Below are 21,618 nucleotides of genomic sequence, written 5' to 3'. Positions count from 1 at the left end.
CAGATGCCTATTGCAGGGTAGCCCTTGAGTCTGGCTGAGTGACACTTGGGTGGACAGTGCCCCATCCCTCTAGGTTTCTGTGGGGGGATGAGGAGGAATGAAGTAGCTCCATCCTATTTATATGGGTTGGAGGGAGGTGATTCTGCCAGCTGGGTGGGCTGAGAGGGTGGGAGGCACGTGTTCCCTCTGCCTGGACTGCCATGGGAGGGCAGGAAGTCTCAGGAGGGCTGTTGCTGCTGTGTTGAATGTGGGAAGCTGTTTCCTGCCCAGTCCTCCTTGCTCCAAGGAATTTTCTGATTGTCCCTGCCACAGCTGTAACTCTCTGCAGACTACTGCCTTCTGGAACTTGAGTATTGAAGGATAAGTCTCTGGGAGTGGAGGTGACAAAAGCCAGGGAGCCTCAAACATACTCACCTCTCACTCCTCTGCTCTAACTTCTCACTTCTCCCAGCCCTACTGTGTAGCATTTTGTACCCCTGTGGCAGCGAACGAGGTGACAAGGCCATTGTGCCCTGCCCCAGGGAACTGCATGGAGCAGGACACCACCCTTGCAAGGCTGGCACTACCATCTGCACCTGTTTCTTTTATGGTGACAAAAAGTGGCATCATCAAAATAAAAGACACAAATCTGCTTTGGAGTATGACAGCTGGCTAATCATCTCGGTACGTGCCTAAGCATACATTTGCTAGGCTGCTGAACACAGTTACAAAGGGCTTGAGAAGCTGATTAATGACAAGTAATCAGACTATGTTTTAAAATGATTAATTACAGTTACTGGTTACCTTTAATTAACATGAAAGTAGACTCTGCACATTTTATTCATATGCACACTACCATCAAAGCCAGTGTAATTGCACTGCAGCATGCAATTTGGGTAGCTATTTTTATCTTTTAGTTAGTATTTTATTTTATTCTTTTACTGACATCAGAAAATAATAACTCTGCTGACTGCAAAGGACATATTCCTGTAGCATTCTTCTGGGAATGATAAAAATCCTGAAAGCAGGAATGAGCACGATGGCAAATCTGATTTCTAAAAACCGGATCATTGATGTGGGTGAGAAACTATCCCAAATGGCTTTTAAAAAGTTGTTTGGGATGCACTGGGGAGGCACTGCAGGTAGTAGGGTTTCAGTTTCATTGCTGGGCCCTTTGTGGTCATTAACACCTACCTGATGATGTACCAGATGCAAAGGCAGAACTGTCTTCTGCGAGACATCCACGCCCTGGTTCTTCTGTCTTTTCAAACACTCTAAGTGAAAAGATGCCCTTCGACCTGAAACAGCAATCACACACAGCTGTGTCCATCACTCATAACACACTACAGGTAATTTCTTTTCCATTTCCTTTAGTGCAGTCCCACTGGAGATACAGCAAAGACACCCTCACTTTCAGCTGTGTCCACTTTCCCTCTACACCTTGCCCTTTCCAGAGCACATGTGTCTGCAAAAAGCAGTGAGGCATTGTGAACCAACCAACACTACCTTCAGATAAAATTCTGAAAAATGGTTTTAATTTTTCCTCTTTTAAAACACATGCAGTTGATTTCCCTCTTGAACAGTGGACGTGTTCTCAGACCTCTCTGGTCCAGACAAAGCCCCTTTCAGGACTGATGATGGCAGCTGAGGCTCTGGTGCTGTGCCTGGCTGTACACAACATGCAGAAGGGGATGTCAGGCTGCTCAGGAGACACTGGCCTCCTGCTTGCATGTGATCTGTGTCCCTTAGCTGCCAGACATACCACAGTTTATGAGACTGTGTCTATAGCAAGGTCAAGTGCAAGTGAATTAATCAATGATGAATTTACTAGTGAATGGGAGGTGACTTAGACATGAGGCATTTTCAAAGTTTGGAAAGAAGGGAAGAGAAAAAAGCTTTTTTTTTTCTCTTGAAAAAAAAAGATTTTAGGGGGAACTGGTGAAACAGTCACATTGTTTACTTGCTATAAAATTAAACCTTTTTTCTCTAAATAAGAGAAGTTCTTCTCCCTATTAAAGATTGAAGAGTACTGCAAAGTATGTTTATGAAAAAGTGCAAAGGTTTTACTTCCAGAGAATAGCAAATAAATCCAATATTAAAGATTTAGTGCATGACACACTGCATGGCACACTAAAATATTTTGGGGACTTCTTGATCCTGATGACATTTTTCTAAAGAAGGAAAGATAATTAGAATTCTGAAAATAGGATGTATCTATAATATTGATTTGTTGAGAAAAAGTCCTCTCAGAGGTTGGAGAGGACTTTGGTTGGGAGGAGCTGCATTATAACCCAGAGAATGAATGTTACAATGCAGGTTAAAAGTATTTTCTCTTTCTAGAGAAGAAAACCAATTAGTAAAATGAGTTTAACATCACTGTATAAATATTCACTAGGATGTAGTTAATGAAGCATTGTATCAAGGACTGACTGCCTTACAGATAGGAATTGTTCTTGCCTAATATTTTAATATTTGAAATAAAGTAAATGCTTTTAGAACACTCAATTGTACAAGCATCCTGAAGGATTTGAGTGAAGACTCAGTAGCTTCACTTTAGACATTACACTACCTTGCCTGTCACTGTTATTTTATATATAAAGTATATTTTATACACATGATTCTTTTCGTTTTCTCCCTGCAATGTCCTTGTTCTCCACACCAATACCCAGGAGAAAGGCTGAAAAATGTTGTAGCTAGAAGAGTTCATTTTCTAACAGACTCTTAACATTTGTCTTAATACTTTCATAAAATCTTGTGATTCATGGATTTCACTTTCATAAAATTTGTGATTCATGGATTTCACCTGACAGTGTAGTTTACAGGCTCAAGCACTTGAAAATCTCCAGGTACAATCACAGTAGGTAATTTGTGTTGTGTTAAATTAATCAGTAATTCACTGTGTTCCTGGTAGCAGACAACAGAGGCAACCTCTCCTTGCTGAATACATACAGACCAGAACACTGTATATTCAAGGCTAGCCCATTCAGTGACTCCCTGGTGACTGTTTGGAGAGTCCACAGTGCTCAAATAGACTCCTCTAATTTACAGGCAGGCTTTATCAAGCAGATCACATGGACTATCCAAACAGCCACAGGTTCATCTACTGACTGAGAGTGTGAAGTCAGCACAGTCATGTGCGTGACCAGGATCATCTGCACACTGGGGGATTCCTGGTCTAACAAGCTAAAGGCAGCAAACAGCAACCCCTATGCCCACACAGGCTGGGAGTCCCCCAGCAAGATGGGAGACTCCATCAAGGCAGAGGAGAGCACAGCCCCTGTGTCCTGCTGGGAGGTTACCTAGTGCTGAGGAGCACAGAAACCCTTTCTTCGGAGAGTGCCGGGTGTCCTCTCCTTTGCTGTTTTCTGGTGGAGTGAGTTGTCTGTTTTCATCATCTTGGTATGCAAGCCTGGAAAGGAGAACAGAGGGACTTAGAAAAGCAGCTGATATTGGACAGAATAACTCCTCTCCCAGCAAGGAAGCCAGGAAGATCATGCTAGCAGAAGGATGCAATAGTGAGCTAGCTTCGAGCTATAACTGGTCCAGGAGCAGTAACAACTGTGAGACAGAGAACCCCTCTAAAAATGAGATTTGGGAACATCAGGTGGTAGAAGGGAATGTGGAGAAAGGCCCTGCAGATCCAGATGCCTCATTCAGAGAAGAAGGAAAATCCTAGGTGAAAGATATTCTTTTCAGTGTTACTTCTAGGGTTTAACTGCAGGTTCTGACCTTATCCCATAAATTGACAAAGGTCACCTCTTCCCACCTCTCCCCCTTAATCAAAGAACCACCCAAACACCTTGACTAAAGCTGCAAAGCTCACATTTCGGTAGAGAGCAGACTTGGTTCACTACAGTACTCAATGTCTTCATTCAAATTTTCATCATAAGTCTCATCCTGAGACACTTCCTCTTGGCAAACAATTGCCAGCTGGCTGTCTCTGGAACTGGAGCTAATGAGCAAAAAAGACAAGTCAAGATATGGAGATGGTAAAGACAACCTGTTGTAAAGACAAGAATGACAGGCTCCATCTGTCCCAGTTTATAATAATGCTGAAGAGCCATCATAGAAAAATCAATGACTGAACAGAGCTACAGAGTTCACAAATACAAAGCAACAACCTTTGTCAGTGTCCTCTGTCAGAGGACGGGTTTCTTAAATCAATGCTGAACAATACTGTAAACGTATTATTGTCATCTGTGACTACATGAACTCTATTAGTGTGCACATCACACTGACCACATGTACAAAGATTATACCTCACCTGAATTCAAAGTAAAATCTGAGATGGGCTCTTGTTACAAAAGCCTTGGTTATGGATTTCAGAGAAGCCTCCTAGACACTCACAGTAACCCTCTCAGCTCTGTGATGTCTGGTGTCTGCCTCCCAAATCCGTTACTCTGCACCACCTCTGCCCTCTGCCTCCTGTTCACACTCTCATTCCCTGCTGTCTTTTTCACTTTTGGTCCCTTTTTTCCTCATCACTAACTGCAGAGTGCTTCTACTGAATTCAGTAGGATCTGTTCAGACCCTTAGGTGTAACAGCCCTTAATTCCCTGCTTGCCTCCTCTCTGTCCCTCTGTTTCACATTTGGGCACTCATATTTCACTTCATTCGGACTTTGTGTTTTCTGAGGAGTAAAGTAAAATCTGAAGGTAGCTTGAATTTTTGAGGTACCGATATGGAGGTATTGGAGACAATCTCAGTTTCTTACTAGCAATTGCAGGAAAGAGCAGTGTGGCAGGTTTTTGTTTCATCTTTCAGGGACTTGAGAGGAAACATTATTTTGTCATCTGGTTTAAGCAAAAAGCATCGGGAAAAATGTGTGTATGCAAGGTATAAGGGAGCCTGTAGGCTCAGAGAGCTTGTAGGACTGTGCTGGAGCGACCTTCCTCCTTAAATGGGAGGCAAGTAAAACTGCTAAGGTGCAGAGGGGAAAAAATCAGTACATGGTATCTCCTGCTCAACAGTCTGTGTTTAGCCAAAACCATACAGAATTTTTGTGTGCACATGCCAGGGTGTACTTCACTATGCCATGGTGAGAGAGTGCATAGATGTGTGAGCCCAGCTAGAAACTCTAAAAAAACCCCCAAATCTAGTAAACAGCTAGAAACTGTCCATGAATCACTACCTGCCCTGTGTTAAGAGCATTTTCTGGAGCTGTCATGGTGATCACTACCTCTCTTTCAGCCCTACTGACACCAAAAAGAAGAGCCTGTATTCAGCATGAATGGGAATTTGGACTTTCAACAGGATGAGCAATGAGTCTTACACCCAGACAGCATTAGACATTATGGAGAACACATACCGTCCCAGTGTTTCGTAGTAATGTGTCCTAATTCAAGCAAGGTGCCCAAGGAAGCAAGGAGAGAAAAGAACACCACGTTAGCAGTGTCACATCAGCACAAGTCAGCAAAGGAGGAGGGCACATGGTAACATGTGTTGTGCAACTCCTGTGGCCTCCCTTGGGAAGGCATGAAATAGAAAAACCCTGGGACTCTTTACTTGGGCAATTCTGCACCCACTGAATTTCCTCTGTCTTATTGTCCTATTCTGTCCTTTCCAGGGGCAGCATTTGTCCACCTTTTCCCACTGCCCACTCTCTGCACTGAAAAAAACCAAATTCCAGCTCCTTCCTGATGTTACTGAAATCTCCCTCTGATAAAAATGATCCTCCTTTTGTATTAGACACCTGTGTGTAGAGAGCCTGAGAACTGACCAGAGAACGGGATTTTCTTTGTGTTGCACAGTATTGCATTTCTGAAGACCTTGCCTCCCTTCCCCAGAATGCTTTTGGTGACCTCTGTAGGGATGTGACCCACTGAATGGAAAACCACTGACTTCCACAAAGCTCCCTACTGGGCGATTAAGAAATGAATTGCAGTGTCCTTCAGCTACCAGTTGATAAAACTCCTCCCTGTGGTGAAGGAGGGATAAATAAGGCTCCTTTTGGTTCTTACAAAGGTTTCTTCATGATAAAGCCCAAACAAAACAAGTGAGTTGATCAGTAAGAGTGCTTCTGCTTTGCAGTGCTCGACTGATGCATATCTGTTGCACTGTGGGCTTTGGCACAAGTGGAGAACCAGAAGGCTCAATCCAGGCTGCAAGCTGGGCAATGTCTGGGGGTGACTTCAGCTGGGCAGCAGTGCCCTGGTGTTTCCATGCACGTTCCTATACCCAGTCCCTTGACTTACCCTGCTATGAAACTCACCTTTTGGATGGTAGTTTCCAAGGAGCCTCCTGCACACATATCGTGGGTGACAAGGGGGTCCCATGGCCTTCCACTGTGCTGACAGTGCTGGGGTAGGTGGGTGGGCTGGGGAAGCGGCACAGGGCAGTGTTGTTGGCATTGTTGATGTTGGCATTGGAGCCTGAAGATGAGTAGCTGCTGGGAGTGAAGGTGGAGTCCACCAGCTTCTCATGAGATGGAGACTCGGTATCTCCGTGGTTGTTGCCAGACTTATTGATGTGCAGAGGTCGCTGGGTGGTAAATGTCTGGGGGAATGCACTCCTGCCATCACTTTGGTAATAGCTGACATGGTTTCCAAACAAGCCTCCAGCCCTCTGTCAGAAAAACAGAAATGATTTTCCCTTTGTGAGTGAGAAGATGTGCAAGGGCCCTGGCGTTTCCTGCTTAGCCTGTTCTTGGAAAAAAAAAAAGGGAACCAAACTGTTCATGGCACTGGTGTTCTCTCTTCCAGAAGGTGCTGTGTGGACTTCTCTGTCACAGAGACTAGGTACACACAGGCTGTGAAAACTTTAGCTTTCTACGATATTTCAGAGGACTGGCCAGGTGTATAGGTGAGGCAAAGGTGTCTCTACACCTCCCACCAGTCCTGGAACAGCAGGACTGGGTAAGAATGCAAGAACCAGGTAGCTCCTGTCTGGTTTTCCCAGTGCAGTTGCGAAGGAACATTCAGACATGAGAGGGAATTTGAGGAGAGCATCAGAAACTATTAATCACCTGGAGGAAGAAATGATGAAAAATTTAGTGAGCCAGTTATGTACTGTTTAGGTGGTGAGTAATGAAAAGGACTGGCAGCATCTTTCTGTAAGGAAAGGAGGAAAACATCAAGAGGGAGGAAAAATTACCAGAGGAGACAATTACAAGAAATAGGAATGAAATAAGAAATAAAAGATTTAGGTAACTTGCTCAGAAAATTTCCTCCTTCTATAGGAGCTCTATTGGGTTCTGATGTACTTTTTGGAAGGATGCTACTTGTGCCACAGAAAAGAGTGGACAAAAACACTGAAGTGTGCCTGGCTGCTGCTCTGCAGACTGTGAGATGGTTTAACGGATCTGTTCTTTAATTTAGATTTTGTGAGGGAAACTTCCACTGAGGAGTTTCCTTTGAGACAAAGAGAGAAGAAATTGGGATAAAACTGTGCAAACATCTCAGGACCTGGCCTCCTAGGTTCACTATGCTGTTTTCTAGTAGGACCTACAAAACATGAAGGAAGACCCGGATGAAATGCAGAATGCATAAAAGAGAATGTAGCTTTCTGAGCTCAGCTACTGGCCTAGTCTCAACTCACAAACTTGTTCAGCACCTACCCGGAAGATATCATCTTCAGAGGCAGCAGAGACAGCTTCTTTCATGGCCTTATCTAACTCTTCCTCAGCTGTCAGGTCTCCAGAAATTGCTCGTCGGATCTCTGGGCCAATGTCGTGGAGTGTGCGCAGACCAGCCTGCAAAACAGCAAACTATAGAGCTTCATATCTCCGAGTGGATATGGGAGAAATAACTGCATTGCCATTTCTTCCTAAGCTCTGTGAAGCCCTTTTACTTAGCATATAGCATCCCCAGCTCCTAGAAAAACACCAACAAATTCTGTTCTTTCATCTCCAGCTTAGAGAGGGAGAAACTCTTAGCAATACAAGCCAGGAATGTTTGTTGCTAGTCCCCTGGCTTCATCACAACAGGACACAGACATAAATCCACAGGCTTGACTAAGCAGGTCTTTGTGCTTTCAACTCTAGGTTCTCAGATCCACAACCAGAAGCCCTTGAGCAGTCACAGTTCCAGCTGAACCATGTACTCTGGTGCCTCTGAAAATCTCTTCTTTTTAATCAGAAGCTTAAATACGGATTTAATAGCTAAACTTCTGGCATCTGGACCTGGATAGTCCTCAAGCCCCTTGCTGACTGGAATCTGTTCCAAGGAGTCCATCCAGGGCAGTAAGCTGTGGGTATACTGAGACCTCATTCTGTATTTGTGCCCACATCACAGCACTTTTTAACTTGCTGAAATTCCAGAGTCACCCTTCTTCCTCACTGTACCCTCAAGGGACATAAATGGTGCTGCTTGTACAGTCAATGGGGCTTTCTCATTCTTTCACACAGCTGGTAGTTCACCTAGTGAACATGTAGCAGAGAGGTGAACAGATCCCAGTTCTTTGAGTGTGATGCCCTGCCCATTGGATGGCCTTGGCATCCAGGTATGCTTTTTGCTTTTTAACTGGTTCTGCCTCCTGGCAACATGGTCTTCTGACCCTTTTACAATGACTACCCTCAGAAAGGGTAGAAGGTATGTGCGAATAAGCAAATGTCTGTAGGACACTTCATACCAGTTCTCTGAAAGGATCCCAAATTTCAAATATTCCCAGCAGATTGATAAACTGTGGTTATAGCTCACTTGTGCCTTCCATTTCCAGAGCTAAGGGATGTGGGCCCATGGCACATACATAGTCACCCAAAAGGAGTGGCGTGATAATTCAAGGGGTCTACAAACCCCCTTCCAGTAGGGATAGCCCAATCCAGCCCCCAGAATGGTCCAGAGGGAAATGGGGTCACCTGCCTCTACTGTACCACCCCGGTCCGTTCTGTGCCCGCTTGTCACCTGTAAGGAGAGCGCGTTGCGCTGGGAGGGCTTTCCCACCAGCCCCTGCTCTTTACGTTTCTTGAACTTCCGGAAATACTCCTGAATCAGGAAAGTGGCGTAGAACTTCCCGACGGTCACCTCGTCATCTGCAAAGAGGTGTTAAAAAACAAATCAAATAAGCAACTGATTTCAACAGTGTATGTGCTACTCTGAGCCTTGGGATTCGCAGCAGGAACACTGGGCACCGCAGGGCACGTCTGCTTTTCATGGCGCCAGGATACAGAGCTGAAGGAAGGGACTGTTCTACAACCAGAGCTTGCTGTAAAGTAGTCAGGAGGAGAGGTGCATGTGGCATTTGGATAGGTTGTCTCTGCTGGCAGAGAACCCCTATAGCTGTGCACCTCTGGATGTATATGGTTTACGGGGAAGTACATCTGACCTTTGCAGTCTCTGGTATCGGTTAACCACAAAGGACCTCATTATAGCAGCAGCCTCCCAGTCTGGGTCAAAGCATGCTGCTGTCTTGTGACAGCCTGGGGTAATACATGATCTGACTGATCATACATCCTCGACCTGACCTGGCCCTTCTCTGCACTGAAATTCTGTCTGCTTGTGCCTCACATGGGCGTGAGCGAACAGGAACCATCACCTCCACCCTGAAATGCAGCCATTGCTGCATTCTCACTCAATAAAAACTATCAGTCAGCCAAAATGTTTTTCTCCAGGTAACTCTCCTCCCTTCTCCAAACCCTCTGGAAATTCTGTGAAACATGGTCCACTGACTTCAGGGCAGGCCGAGCAAGGTTCAGCACTCGGCTGCATCTGCTGCATCTGCTGCCAAGTGCTGTTTTGTGCTATAGCCCATGGAACCACCTGGAATGTCAGTAAAGGCCTCACTATGCACTAACTAGATGCCCATGCACTAACTCCTATTTATGCACATTTTCTTCTTTCCCTGATTTCTCAGCAATAAGAATGGGATATTTATGACACTATAGGCAGAAAAGATTTCAGCCTGATGAAATACAGTTAACAGCTTGTAGAAGAAAGCCTGTCTCCCCATATTCCACCTGATGATCACAAGGTGCAGTAGGACATGACAGATGAGAGAAAAAAACGGAGAGATTCAGAGACTGGGACAAGATCCTGCACTCACCACCTGCAGGAGGCACCACCTGGTCCAGCAGCTTCATGCTGGTGCGCTTCCAGATTTTCTTAATTATTGCTCTCAGCTCTTCGTTGGCTTGCTCCAGGTTACCTGCAGGGTGAAAATCATCAGAGACAGGAACTAAGCAGACCCTGCAGAGGAGCAATTTCATGTCTGGCATGGCAACCTCAGGAGGAAAATATCAGAGCTTTTTCAGTAGTGGAAAGTTTTGGGCCAAGAGATGCTCTGACTGTTGCTAAAGCCCCCTCACAGCAAGAGCTCTTCTTCCTAAATGTGCATACTCATCTCTGGGTAGGAAAGTGACAGTTACTGACTGATAGTGGGCAACAGCCAGAAACAACCAGATCCATGGTGCTACCTCATCCCAAAAAGCAACAATTGCATCGAACACTTTTTAAATTCAGATCCAGTGAAGGTCGAATATAATGAGAACAGAGGTCAGTTAATGGGAAACTACAGCTTGGGGATCACAAATAACTGGTGGTAAAGATGCAGCTGGCAATCTGAAGACCTGTGGCTGCTTGCAGCACTTCTCAAGAACTACTTACTGCAGTCCCTGCCTCCCAGCAGATACCAAGCTCCTGCACATGGTACCAAGAGTCTGACTCGGAGGGTGTGCACAGTGCTCTGACAAGGCACCAGAGGCAAGTGCAAGGCTTTTGCTGTTTGACTCAGAGGACTGTCCCAGGATATACATGTTTATTCTCTGAAGAACAGCATAGGCTATAACAAGCCTTGTATGACACTGTCTGAACTTAGACTTTACATGTTCCTCCAAGGGGTTCTGAGTTAAATGAGACATTAATTAAGCCACATTACTCCCGTGAGAGTGAGTGAAGCAGATTTGGTTCATATCCTTTCCTTCTAGATACCTGTTTCCTTCCAAACGAGTCACCTTCAATTTTATTTCTTCATTTATGTACATTAAAATGTACGTAATATAAATGAAGCTCTCTTCTCTCTCTAGGTGTATGAAACCTAAGTATCTTGTCCTCCTAAAGGTGTGGTTCCTGCAGTTTTTCTTATTGCTCCCCAGCATTAAGGCTCCTCAGTGTGCTGCACGGGGCTCTGCATGGCAGTAGCTCTCTTAATAGGATGCATCCTACTCAGACAAGAAAACTAAGTCCTTTTTGTGTGTCTGTTTTGTTAGACCTGAGATATCTTATAGGGTTTGCAGATGGCTTTTCTTCAGGAGAGCTTCTTTAGCTACAGTCAAATTCTGTTTAGCACAATATTCAAAGCCTTAATATAGTTTTTTAATTTTATCACTGTTTTTTGTCTCAGCTGTGTATAATCCTGGCACAGTAAGCTAGGGTTCTGCTGGTCTCTGCTTTCCCATACCTGAGATGTAATGCAGCTACTACTGAGGCAGAGGTGTGAATCATAGACCTACATGCTCTTTTAAAGCATCTCATTAATACTTGAAACCAAGTTTTGACTCAGGACCAATATCTTTCATTACAGCAGGTGACAGAGTGCAACAAAGATGACAAGCTGAGCTCAAAATCTTGTCTGTTTTCCTCAACTATACCTGCTGTCTGTGCAAAGCTATTAACAGTCTCTTTACTTCTCATCTGTCTTTAAAACACCACTGTTCCTACAATGTAATGTTAACTCATGCTAATGGAAGTGCAGGAGGAGTTTTAGTGAGATGAGACCCCTGAGTCCAAGCTCTTTTGCCTCCCTTGGACTGGAAGATCAGTGGTGGCAGCAGCTGAAAAGCAGCCCAGCTCTGCAGACAGTGTACAAAGGAGGAGGCTTCTTTGCCCTTCTTCCTTCCCCTGGCAGCTGTTTGAGCATTGATCTAAAACTTTAAACCTTTAGACCATTGTGAAGAATGAGATCAATAATATGAGATGATACCATAGGAAGCATCAGCTTCCTAGGTAACAGGAAACACTGTGCTTTCCTAGAAGAAACTATTTCTCCGAACCTCTTTACACTGCTTTTTGTCCCATGTGCTGCATATGAGTAATTTGGATAATCTTGCACAAGGTATCCTTATTGGCTTACTCCAGCTCAGCACACTTTGGTGTGAACACCACTCAGCTACCTCTGTACCCTTGCAGTCATCAAGCTTCTTACCTTCTGTCTTGATCCTCAGTGCTGTTCTGACCAAAGCAAAGAGAGTGGCATTGAACATGACAGTCCCATCACTGTTCAGTGGCATATTCATGGAGACAAGGCGCTGTGGAATAAAGAAAAGAAAGAGAACAATCATACTGCCAACACATGAACTGAAGTATGCTCTTCCTTATGTCCTCATGACACCCTCCAGACCTGCCACCCCTCTTATGTGAGCATCCGTGGCCTCTGGATTTAGTTAGACAATGATAAAAATACTTGTCATATCCACCAACTGTGTGCAGTTTTGGTCACCACAATGTAGGAAAGATATAAAACTATTATAGAGTGTTCAAATGAGAGCAATGAGGATGCTGAAGGGTCTAGAGGGAAAGCTGTGTGAGGAGTAGCTGAAGGCACTTGGTCTGTTCAACCTGGAGGAGACTGAGAGGAGAGACCTCATTGCAGTCTACAGCTTCCTCACCAGGTGAAGTGGAGGGGCAGGCACTCACCTCTTCTCTCTGGTGACCAGTGACAGGACCCCAGGGAATGACCTGAAGTTGTGTCAAGGGAGGCTTAGGTTGGATATTGGAAAAAGGTTCTTCACTCAGAGGGTGTTTAGGCACTGAACAGGCTCCCCAGGGAAGTGGTCACAGCACCAAGCCTGACAGAGTTCAAGAAGCATTTAGGCAATGCTCTCAGGCATGTGGTGAGGTTCTTGGGGTTGTCCTGTGCAGGGACCTTGATGATCCTCGTGGCTCCCTTCCAACTCAGGATATTCAAACATTCTATGATTCCACTGATGGCCCCAACCATGGTGTGTTTGCCCTGGGGTGTCTCTTTCATTACTACTCTGTTTTCTTAAGTTTTGGCTATCACTTTCTCATCTTTGTTTTTCCCCATGGTCAGTGGGCACTTGCTGACAATTCATGCACAGTGATTTTTTTCAAAACTTTTGACTTTTTTTCCTATCAGGAGCAAACTGCTTTCTTCATACCTCACGAGGCACTTGCAAACTCATCTGCATTAAAGCTGTACCTGGTGCAAATGCATATATACAGAGAGACAGAATCTTTCATTTAGGTGACAGGCTTGAAGAAAGGGGATTAGCTGAACCTAAAAGCTGGTCTGCTTTATCCAACTATTCCCCCTCTCCCTTTTAAAACAAGGTTGTGTCTGCCTGTAGTAATGCTGTAAAGTCATATAGAACAGAGAGTGAGTGCTGAGTACTTTGCAACTACAGGGTGAATTTCAGTAAGACTAACAACATGTATATGAATCAGATGTCACAGAGTCACCAGATCTTCTGTCCCAGGAGGTAAGAGATACTGGAGTCTTGGCTTGAACTCTTATGCTTTCAGGGCCTGATTTTGTTTGAGCTCTGCCTTCTGCAACTTTCATGCAACAGGTCTGGTTCAGAACCAAATTAAAAGACAGAGTGTCATCCCCCCTCACTACCACTGCAATCATAGCCTTTGGGGTGTGAACCAGATTGAGGCAGCAAGGAATAGTTAGATGGCAGACTGAAAGGGATCAGCAGTAGGTCACAGGAGTCACATATTTCTGTGTACAGGCTCCAGGGTTTGTATTTTTCTCTGAGACTTACATAAAAAGACAACTACAAGTTTCACATACAAACTCTGGGACTTGCAAGGAGATGAACAAAGAACTTAAGTGAAGGAAGCATAGAGGTTATAAACACGTAATGGTTCACTAGAGAGAGTCCTTTTTTTATACCCAGAGTCTCACAACCAAAGAAATGAGTGAGAGATTTTCACAGAAAATCTGTCCTTGCTCTTTGTGTATTTTAATGCCATGCTCACTTTGCTGTTTATTATCTGTCAGTTATTTAAGCAGGAAGGAATAAGAGAAAACACTAGGTTTATGGTGCACTGCTTAGTCCAAAGAAAACCTTAGAGATATTTTTTACTTTCCCTGTTATTTCTAAGTGTCCTAATCTGTCTCAAGATGCGTGTTTAATAGTACAGGCAGGTGTGTGGCTCTTGGTACTTGAGAGCTGTAGTTAGCATGGATGCGCTCTCCTCTCCAGAGAGGGCTGGCAGTGCACTGATGCCCTTGACTAGTGGACAACAACAATGCCTGCCAGTGACCCTCCAGCCCTTGACTGGGTGGCTGCATCCCAGGGGAGCTGGTGAGTGGTGCAGGACAGCCGTTCAGACATGTGCTGTTGCTAGCTCTGCCTGGCAGGCAGTGAGCTGGAAGGTGTCCGGTCGGTGTGCCAGGGTCAGCTGGAAAATGCTTGTTAGTGTAGAGCAGCCTGGTCTAGTGGAAGGTGTCCCTGCCCACAGTATGTGGGTTGGAATTAGATGATCTTTCAGGCGCCTTTCAGCCCAAACCATTCTGTGACTGTGTGATTGAATCTACAATTTAGCCGCCGTGAACCACGGCCTTCCGCGAGCCGCAGGGTGCCTTACTTTGCAAGCCACCCGGTGAGGGCAGAGCTTCCCAAAGCCCAGGGGGGGCTGAATCCGCCGGAGCAGCGTCACCACATCCAGGTGTTTGATCCGTCCCCTAAAGAAGAAGGCACAGTGAGGGTCGCATCCTGACCACAGGGTGAGCTGCTGATCCACCTGCAGAGTGCAGATGCAGCTGGAAGTGTCACTGAGGTCTCTCCAGCTGCCAGGCTCTCCCTGTAGCCCAGGCAGAGCTTAATGCATTATTCCAGGCCTCTTGTATTTGTTGCATTCCTCAGCATTTGCCCAGCACTCATATAACTTCTACTATTACAGAAAACTCATCTGTCAGTCATACACAAGTCAATACTTGCAAAAATTGACCTCAGTGTTTGAATGTTGCATGAACTGACAATTTGGGGTTGTCCTCCCCACCACTGACCTGCTCAAAATAAATATCTGTTTATTTACTTACTTAGGTCTAAAGGAGGCACAGTGGTGCAAAGAACCTTTTTTCTTCCTTGTGCTTTACCCACTTTTGACCCACATAAATAGCCCCAAGCCTTTTGATACTTGTTTATGCTTTGGGCTGTCTCTAGGGCCAGCACAAAACAAAGTGCTGAACTTCCTTCACAGTAGCAGTTGGATTTCTCTTAAGTTCTGTAAATGGCATCTCAAAAGAAGAATTCTCTCATGGAGGGAGGACAGCTACCAGAGCCAGAGGTGGGGCATGGGACATGGATGGGGAAGAGGAAGAAAAAGAGCTCCCCATTTATAGACAGGGAAGAACAGGATGTCATCTTTACCAAGTGGCTATCTTTTATATGGCTTCAGCCACTGCAGTCTTGCCTCCAAACAAGCACAGATAGTAGCACCTGTTTAGTTAACAAATGGTGTATTTATTAGAATTCTGGGCTTATTCCTCATCCATATTAAAAGTCCCCCCAGGAAGTCAACATAGATGGGAAGAAATGTTCAAATTCACGTATCACTTTCATAATGTGACACAGCCTCACATACGGCAGAACCTGAGCCCAAATTAAACTTGACACTATGTTTCCTAAAGAGATCTGCTTTTAATTTACACCAAAATCTCTTTCCACAGTTTTTGCATTATGAAGGGGGTTTTGCAATTACAATTGTCAACTGTACTGTAATGCCACAGGGATCTAAATACGCTTTAAGCCTGAGCATGTGTCAAACAGAGCATATAATACTGAATGTCAGTTAAGCCCTCATGTGAGTTGTTCTAGTGTAACTTTAAATCCCTGCAAGTCTGCTGATGTGAGTAACCTGCAGACAATGTAATGCAGCCATGTGTATATGCAGATTGTGATGGGCCTATATGACATATGACAAAATGGAGATCTGAGCACAGCAGCTCTACTGTGAGTAGAAAGTCAAGCAGAAGAGTCAATATCCCAAAACACATGCAACAACGAACCATCCCTCTAATCTCCTTTTCTCAGTCTCCTGCTGCCCCTCCCTAAGCAGTCTGTATCTCCCTTCCGACTGAAAGTGAAGCAATGTCCTGCCAAGTAACAGTGCAGCCTAAAGGATGAGATTTTTGTGAGTATCCTTGCACTTCAGGCTTACAGATTAACCAGCAGTACCTCCTGGAGATGTCTATTTTAGGAGTTTTGCAAAAACAGAAAAAAAAAAGTGTTCCTGCAGGAGGAACATGCCACTTACTGCAATGGGTTTAGAGAACAGAAAATAATGGGCCTGCTCTCCCGAGGAGCTCTGATATCCAGGCTGGGTTACTTACTTAGCTTCAGGGTCATACTCTGCCCAGATCCTTTTAAACTCATCCAGGTGGTGTGGTCCTAAAATGGACCAGTCCCGTGTCAGGTAATCAAAGTTATCCATTATAACAGCTACAAAAAGATTGATGATCTGCAAACAAAGACAGAGATGACATGATGGAAGAGGCAAGTATCAGTAGATTTTACTGAGTTCTCCATTTAAGGTCTTGATTTGGACTCATAAAACTAGGAAGCTATGAGGGGTAGGTTCTCTGTTCCCCCATGCCAGCCCCCTAGTTTAAATGGGAAGAGCCCAGAGGTGGAATATTCTCAGCTCGTTACACTTTTCCCTTCCCTACTAAACGGACGAGGCACAAGTTTGCCGAATGCTTAGACGTGTTGTGGTGGCTTGTTATTAACCTGGGTCTTTGCCCGGCATAATGGGGTGGGAGAACCTTGGATTTATCTTCTATAGGCAGTGGGGCTGAGATGAAAGTCCCTTCTTCTGGCCCAAGACCAAAACTTTCCAAATTTGCTGCAGTTCACTGGGAGAGTTTTGGGCACTGGTGCCAGCTGCAGAGCATGTGCTGTCGCTCTGAGCAATGCCGCACAGCCAACACGGAGCAGATGTAAGTGGGATATGTGTATTCTCACAGTCATTGCTGCTGGCAGGGGAGGAAAAACCTGCTCAGCATCCAGAAGGATGGTAGGAGGGAAGGTGGGAAGTGTGGCTGAGGCGTTGCTAGCCTCAGCACAGCCCACAACACACTAATTTGGTTTTCTCATTGAGGGGGAGGGGGGGAAGAGCGCTCCTTTGCTGTGCACAAAGGATTGGGATGGGAGCAGAGCATCCCCCAGAGCTGGTGGGAGGCAGGAAGGGGTGTTGTCACTGCAAGGGTGCTGCTGGGAAAGACCCCATGGGGAGATTTCCTCTATTTGAGATCATTCTTCTCCTGCGCAGTGCTGATATCTGGGGAAGCAGAGGCTCAGCCTGTCAGAGGGAAGGTTTTGGTTGCTGGGGTGGACTCACCAGGAAGGCACAGAGCATGTAGAAGCTGATGAAATAGAAGACGGCGAAGCTGCTGCCACAGGAGTGATCGGCTTCGGTGGAGTTGGCCGGCTCTGACTCCGGGTCGCACTTCTTGTCTGGGAGACATGCCAGCATGATTTCCTGCCAGGCCTCACCAGTGGCACACCTGGGCATGGCAAAGGGAAAGGGAAGACATCATTGACCTTTGATGTGAGAGGGACTGGCAAATTAGCAACCTGTTCCTGCTCCCATGAACATTAATGGGAATTTTGCCACTGAGGTTAATTAAGAGCAAGTTAGGCTGAAGGCTGGGCTTTGACACACTGGCATACCCTACTCCTCTGTTTGGTTTTGTTGCCATCATCAGTCCTCATTCCTGACTGGCTTTGGCTTAATGTGGGTACGGGTCTCTCCTGTTCCAACCAGACAGCCATTGAGATGTGTGTGACACATCTCAATACGGATTGCATCTCATATGGATTGCATGCAAGAAGTCCTTCAAAATGAAGAGAGTGTGCTGAATTTGTACCAACTTCCCACCCCTTCAGCACCCCTCCCTCCCTGGCCACAGTCCAGCTGGCCTCAGCTGGAGTAGGATGATGTGCTAAGTTGAGCTGGGTATGGCCATGCCTAAGCATGAGCCCATCATGTCCCTTTCCCTGCTAGAAGTCACACTGGCTAGATTTGAACGAAAGGAGTTTTAGATGCATATCAACATTTGAGAGCACTGAAAACTGGCTACCTTCCTTCCGAGTAGGAGCACCTGCCTCCCTCCCCAGCACTAAGTGTTGGCCAGTGTCAGCTGGTGGGGGTACAAGGCTTGAGGCTGGCCACTCCATCTGACATAACTCCCAGGCTCCTCTGCTAAAGGACAACATGTTTCTATGCACCTCGTGAGCATGACACGGTAGGAGGAGATAAGCTGTGCCCGAGAGCAGAGGAATCGTGCTCCCAGACTGACACAATCCAGACCTGTCATACACCCACCTGAAAAGCAGCAGCACTGCCTGGGGGAAGGTCTGGAAGTTGTTGTTGCGGTTGATTTCCGTGGTATCGTTCAGCGCAATTTTACCAAACACCTGGCAGAAAGCAGAGGTCTTTTCAGATTAGCCCTGCAAAATCCCCACAGCTCCTGTCACCTGTAGCTCTTGGCCTCACCCTGATTCTGATATTTAACGGAATCTGCTCTTCTATTAAAAGAACATTTCCATGTGCCTTTCATATTTGTTGTTGCTTCCCTGGCTTGTACTTTATTACCAGAAAAGCACTAATTTTGTAACAAGAGGCATCTTATGTTAAAACAAGATATCCTTCCTTACTCATACACTGTGAATACACAATATAAGGCCTTATTTTAACAGGCATTCATATGGGGAGTCCCAGCTGAAAGAAATCAATAATACAGAAGAAAGTCTGCTTCCTTCATTGCTCATCTGTCTTCAGCAGGAGGAAATGATAGCAAAAGACCAGCAGCTGCAAAGCCTTGGGCTTCCAACTCTGTGGGGTGCCTTGGATCTTTCTGAAACAATGTAAAGTACGTTGATTTCAATCTGGAGATTGTTTGAATGCCTGCCCTTCTGATAGTCATGCTTGTCACCAGCAGGTGTTTCAGGGTACCTCCCAGAATGCAGCAGCACAAAGGCCATGACTAGATTTGCCAAGACAAGGACGGCTTACAGCCTCCCCCTGTGCCCAACCAACTTTTGCTGCACCAACTTGTTCATCCAGTCACGGCATGAAGGCTGCAACCATCAGCAAACCTATTTAGCAGCCTGTCCTCAGATACGAAGTCCCCAGTGCAGCAGAGTTTTTAGGTTTCTTTGAAAAAAATCTTAGACAGCTTTGGTACTTTTGGGCAGTGGGACTGAGAGCTTAACAAACCTCACCTGGCAGAAAAGTCTCTGCACAGCATAGTCAGGACTATTTATTCCCCATCGACAACAACGTGGCAAAGATGTCGAGGACTGAGAGCTGTAATCTCACAGCCTAAACAAGCAGCAGGAACAGAGCAGCTCTGGGAGAACATGGAGCTTCTTTTCAAGGAAATGTCACCGATAATTAGCACCCCAAGAGAAACAATGATGTGGAGAGAAGTGGGGGGACAAGGGCGGGGAGGCCGTGCCAGACGGGAGGGAGGGCCTGCACATGGCAGGCTCCTGCAGGGGTTCCTCATGGATGAGTGGGCCTTCTCCAGCCCTAACTGCCCCCAGCTGCACTGAAGGGGAGCAGGAGGACAGTTTAATGCTCAGAGGCAGTTTGAGCTGAGGCAACCCATATTTTTCATTTCAGGCAAACATAGGCAAGGGAGCTTCCCATGCTGGAAATCTGATCTTCCTTTCAAACCAGCAGCTTCCCTCTCACATGAGATACTGGTGGCAGCTGCTATGAGTGCTTTGCATTAGGTACTGAGGAGGAGCTATAGGTAGTGGTTCCTCTCTTATGGCCTTTCCAGTCTGTGTCTCTTGGGGCATCATATGAGTGGCTTCATCCATCAGCATCAACTTGGATTTTTTCCACTTGAGCACATTAGGTAGTGAGGCTTGAATGTTGTTACGCTCCAAGTCATGGCAGCAGCTGAGATAAAGTGGTAGGTCTCCTTTATATGGGAAATTCTGATATTTTCATCAGATCTGGTACACCTAGTCTTTCATAGTAGCTGCTTAATGGAGTGAGGAATGATTTTCTTTCCTATATGTTCCTGTGTGTGAGGGAACTCCACATGTCAGCAGGTTCAAGAGAGCAGCACACAAAATATCTGAGATGCCACTTGGACAAAAAGTGATGATAACAGGTCTGTGGGCTCTAAGCAAAGAGGGAAAATGAGAAAAATTGCTTTTCTCATTAGAAGACAGGAGGGCAGGAAGGGATCTAATAATCTAGATCAATGTGAAAGACAGACACATGATCTTCAGGCTGCTGAAATGATTTAACCAGAGGCTTGAATGCAAGCCAAGGCTTAAATAGATAACTTAGAACTAGCTGACAAAAAAAGGAATAGAATTACAGAATAAAGTATCTAGCCCTGGCAGTGCCCTGATCATTGTAGACTCCGTCTGCGTGGGTGTTTGGAAGCCACTTTTAATGCTTTGTATGGCAACGTAACACTAGCTTAATACTCTGAAGTGATTTTCTGTATAGCACAGGTAATTCTGCAAGATCTTGGCCATTTGAGCTAGTTAGGTATTAAAGGCAAAAGTGGCAAGTTTACAGCATGAGCACAGTAGACTAAATTACAGCTGTAATTACTGGGGCCATTGAGATAACCTGTGATAATTCAAGAAAAAATTAGTTTTATTTTTCAAAGTGGGGCAGAGTAGATGGAGTCTCTGAAAACATGTGATTATAATAACAGGAAACAAATTCAAAAGAGGTCACAGAGGTCAGATGAATTTCATTACAAATTCTGTTGGCATTGTGAAACCAAAAAGCCTGTCATGTTTGAAGACCTCTGGAAGCAATTATGCCATGCCTTTCTATACTGTGGTCTCTGGTCTCAGATGGCTGACTCATCTGAGAACTCTGATTAACACTGAAGTGGAAAATGAAGTTTAGCTTGAAAAGAAGCATAACAGATGAGGCTGGGGCTGTCACAGACTGTATCTATATCACATGCTTTCTTCAGTGGTCTGTATGCAACATCATTCCTCGCACAGGTGAATGGTCAGGATGATTCCAAGCTCATTTTGCACACTGAATAGGATGTTGTATTGATGCAACTTCATGAAGAACTGGCACAAACTCAGTGTTGGTACATTGGATCTGATCCCATATTTACCTTCAAGGGTGTAGATCAAAAGTTGCTCTTTACAACTCAGTGGAATTTACGCCAGCGTGAAAGTGATGGGAGAGAAAAATTGAGGTTTTTTTCAGTGCAGCATGGCCATAAATCCACTGAAAAAACTATTTTGAACCAACAGGCAAGGCAGTAAATCTCCTTTATGGATATTCCTTCGAGAGTGTGGAGGGCAGGCACGGTCCTTTTACTATTTGCATATTGTGTTTTGCCATTAAATGGGTCAATATTTTTGTTTGGTTGTTTTTTTTTTCTGGAGTGCATAGGCAGACGATGTTTTCTAACAAAGGCCAGCTGCCATTTCACCTGACTGGGTGAAAACATTCTTGCAAGCCCCTACAACCACACATTGATCTAGTTACTCTATAAGACAGTGCCCAAGGTCTAACAGGGGAAGACAGACACAGCTGAGCTCTTTCAAGCATCTTACCTGCATCCCAATCACAGCGTAGATGAAGAACAACATCACTATTAACAGAGCCACGTAGGGGAGAGCCTAGAAGTAAAAGAAAGAAAGAAAGAGCACTGTGTCTCCACCAAGCCTGCCTCATGCTCCTGGCTTTGGGAAACCAGGCGGAGGCTGGCCCCAAACGTGGAGTCTGT

General features: G+C 45.3%; 1 protein-coding gene across 2 annotated transcripts in view; it reads right to left on the bottom strand.

Annotated features, from left to right (window-relative positions):
• CACNA1C (calcium voltage-gated channel subunit alpha1 C) overlaps window positions 1–21,618 on the bottom strand; it is a 476,564-nt gene that overhangs the window by 7,787 nt on the left and 447,159 nt on the right. For both annotated transcript variants that reach the window (XM_051784889.1, XM_051784890.1), the window contains 13 exons: window positions 21,446–21,511; window positions 18,210–18,301; window positions 17,223–17,388; window positions 16,216–16,343; window positions 14,469–14,565; window positions 12,055–12,157; window positions 9,958–10,059; window positions 8,820–8,947; window positions 7,535–7,669; window positions 6,191–6,543; window positions 3,803–3,931; window positions 3,279–3,388; window positions 1,174–1,277 (listed from right to left, as the gene is read on the bottom strand). In XM_051784889.1, coding sequence (XP_051640849.1) covers window positions 1,174–1,277; window positions 3,279–3,388; window positions 3,803–3,931; window positions 6,191–6,543; window positions 7,535–7,669; window positions 8,820–8,947; window positions 9,958–10,059; window positions 12,055–12,157; window positions 14,469–14,565; window positions 16,216–16,343; window positions 17,223–17,388; window positions 18,210–18,301; window positions 21,446–21,511 — 1,713 coding nt within the window. The remainder of the gene's footprint in view (window positions 1–1,173; window positions 1,278–3,278; window positions 3,389–3,802; window positions 3,932–6,190; window positions 6,544–7,534; window positions 7,670–8,819; window positions 8,948–9,957; window positions 10,060–12,054; window positions 12,158–14,468; window positions 14,566–16,215; window positions 16,344–17,222; window positions 17,389–18,209; window positions 18,302–21,445; window positions 21,512–21,618) is intronic.

This window comes from Manacus candei, unplaced genomic scaffold, assembly GCF_025592945.1.
Source record: "Manacus candei isolate 608988 ecotype Guabito, Panama unplaced genomic scaffold, ASM2559294v1 h1tg000018l, whole genome shotgun sequence".
In the NCBI taxonomy this organism is placed as follows: domain Eukaryota; kingdom Metazoa; phylum Chordata; class Aves; order Passeriformes; family Pipridae; genus Manacus; species Manacus candei.
The sequence above is the reverse complement of the archived record's forward strand: the minus strand, read 5'-3'. Positions and strand labels throughout refer to the sequence as shown.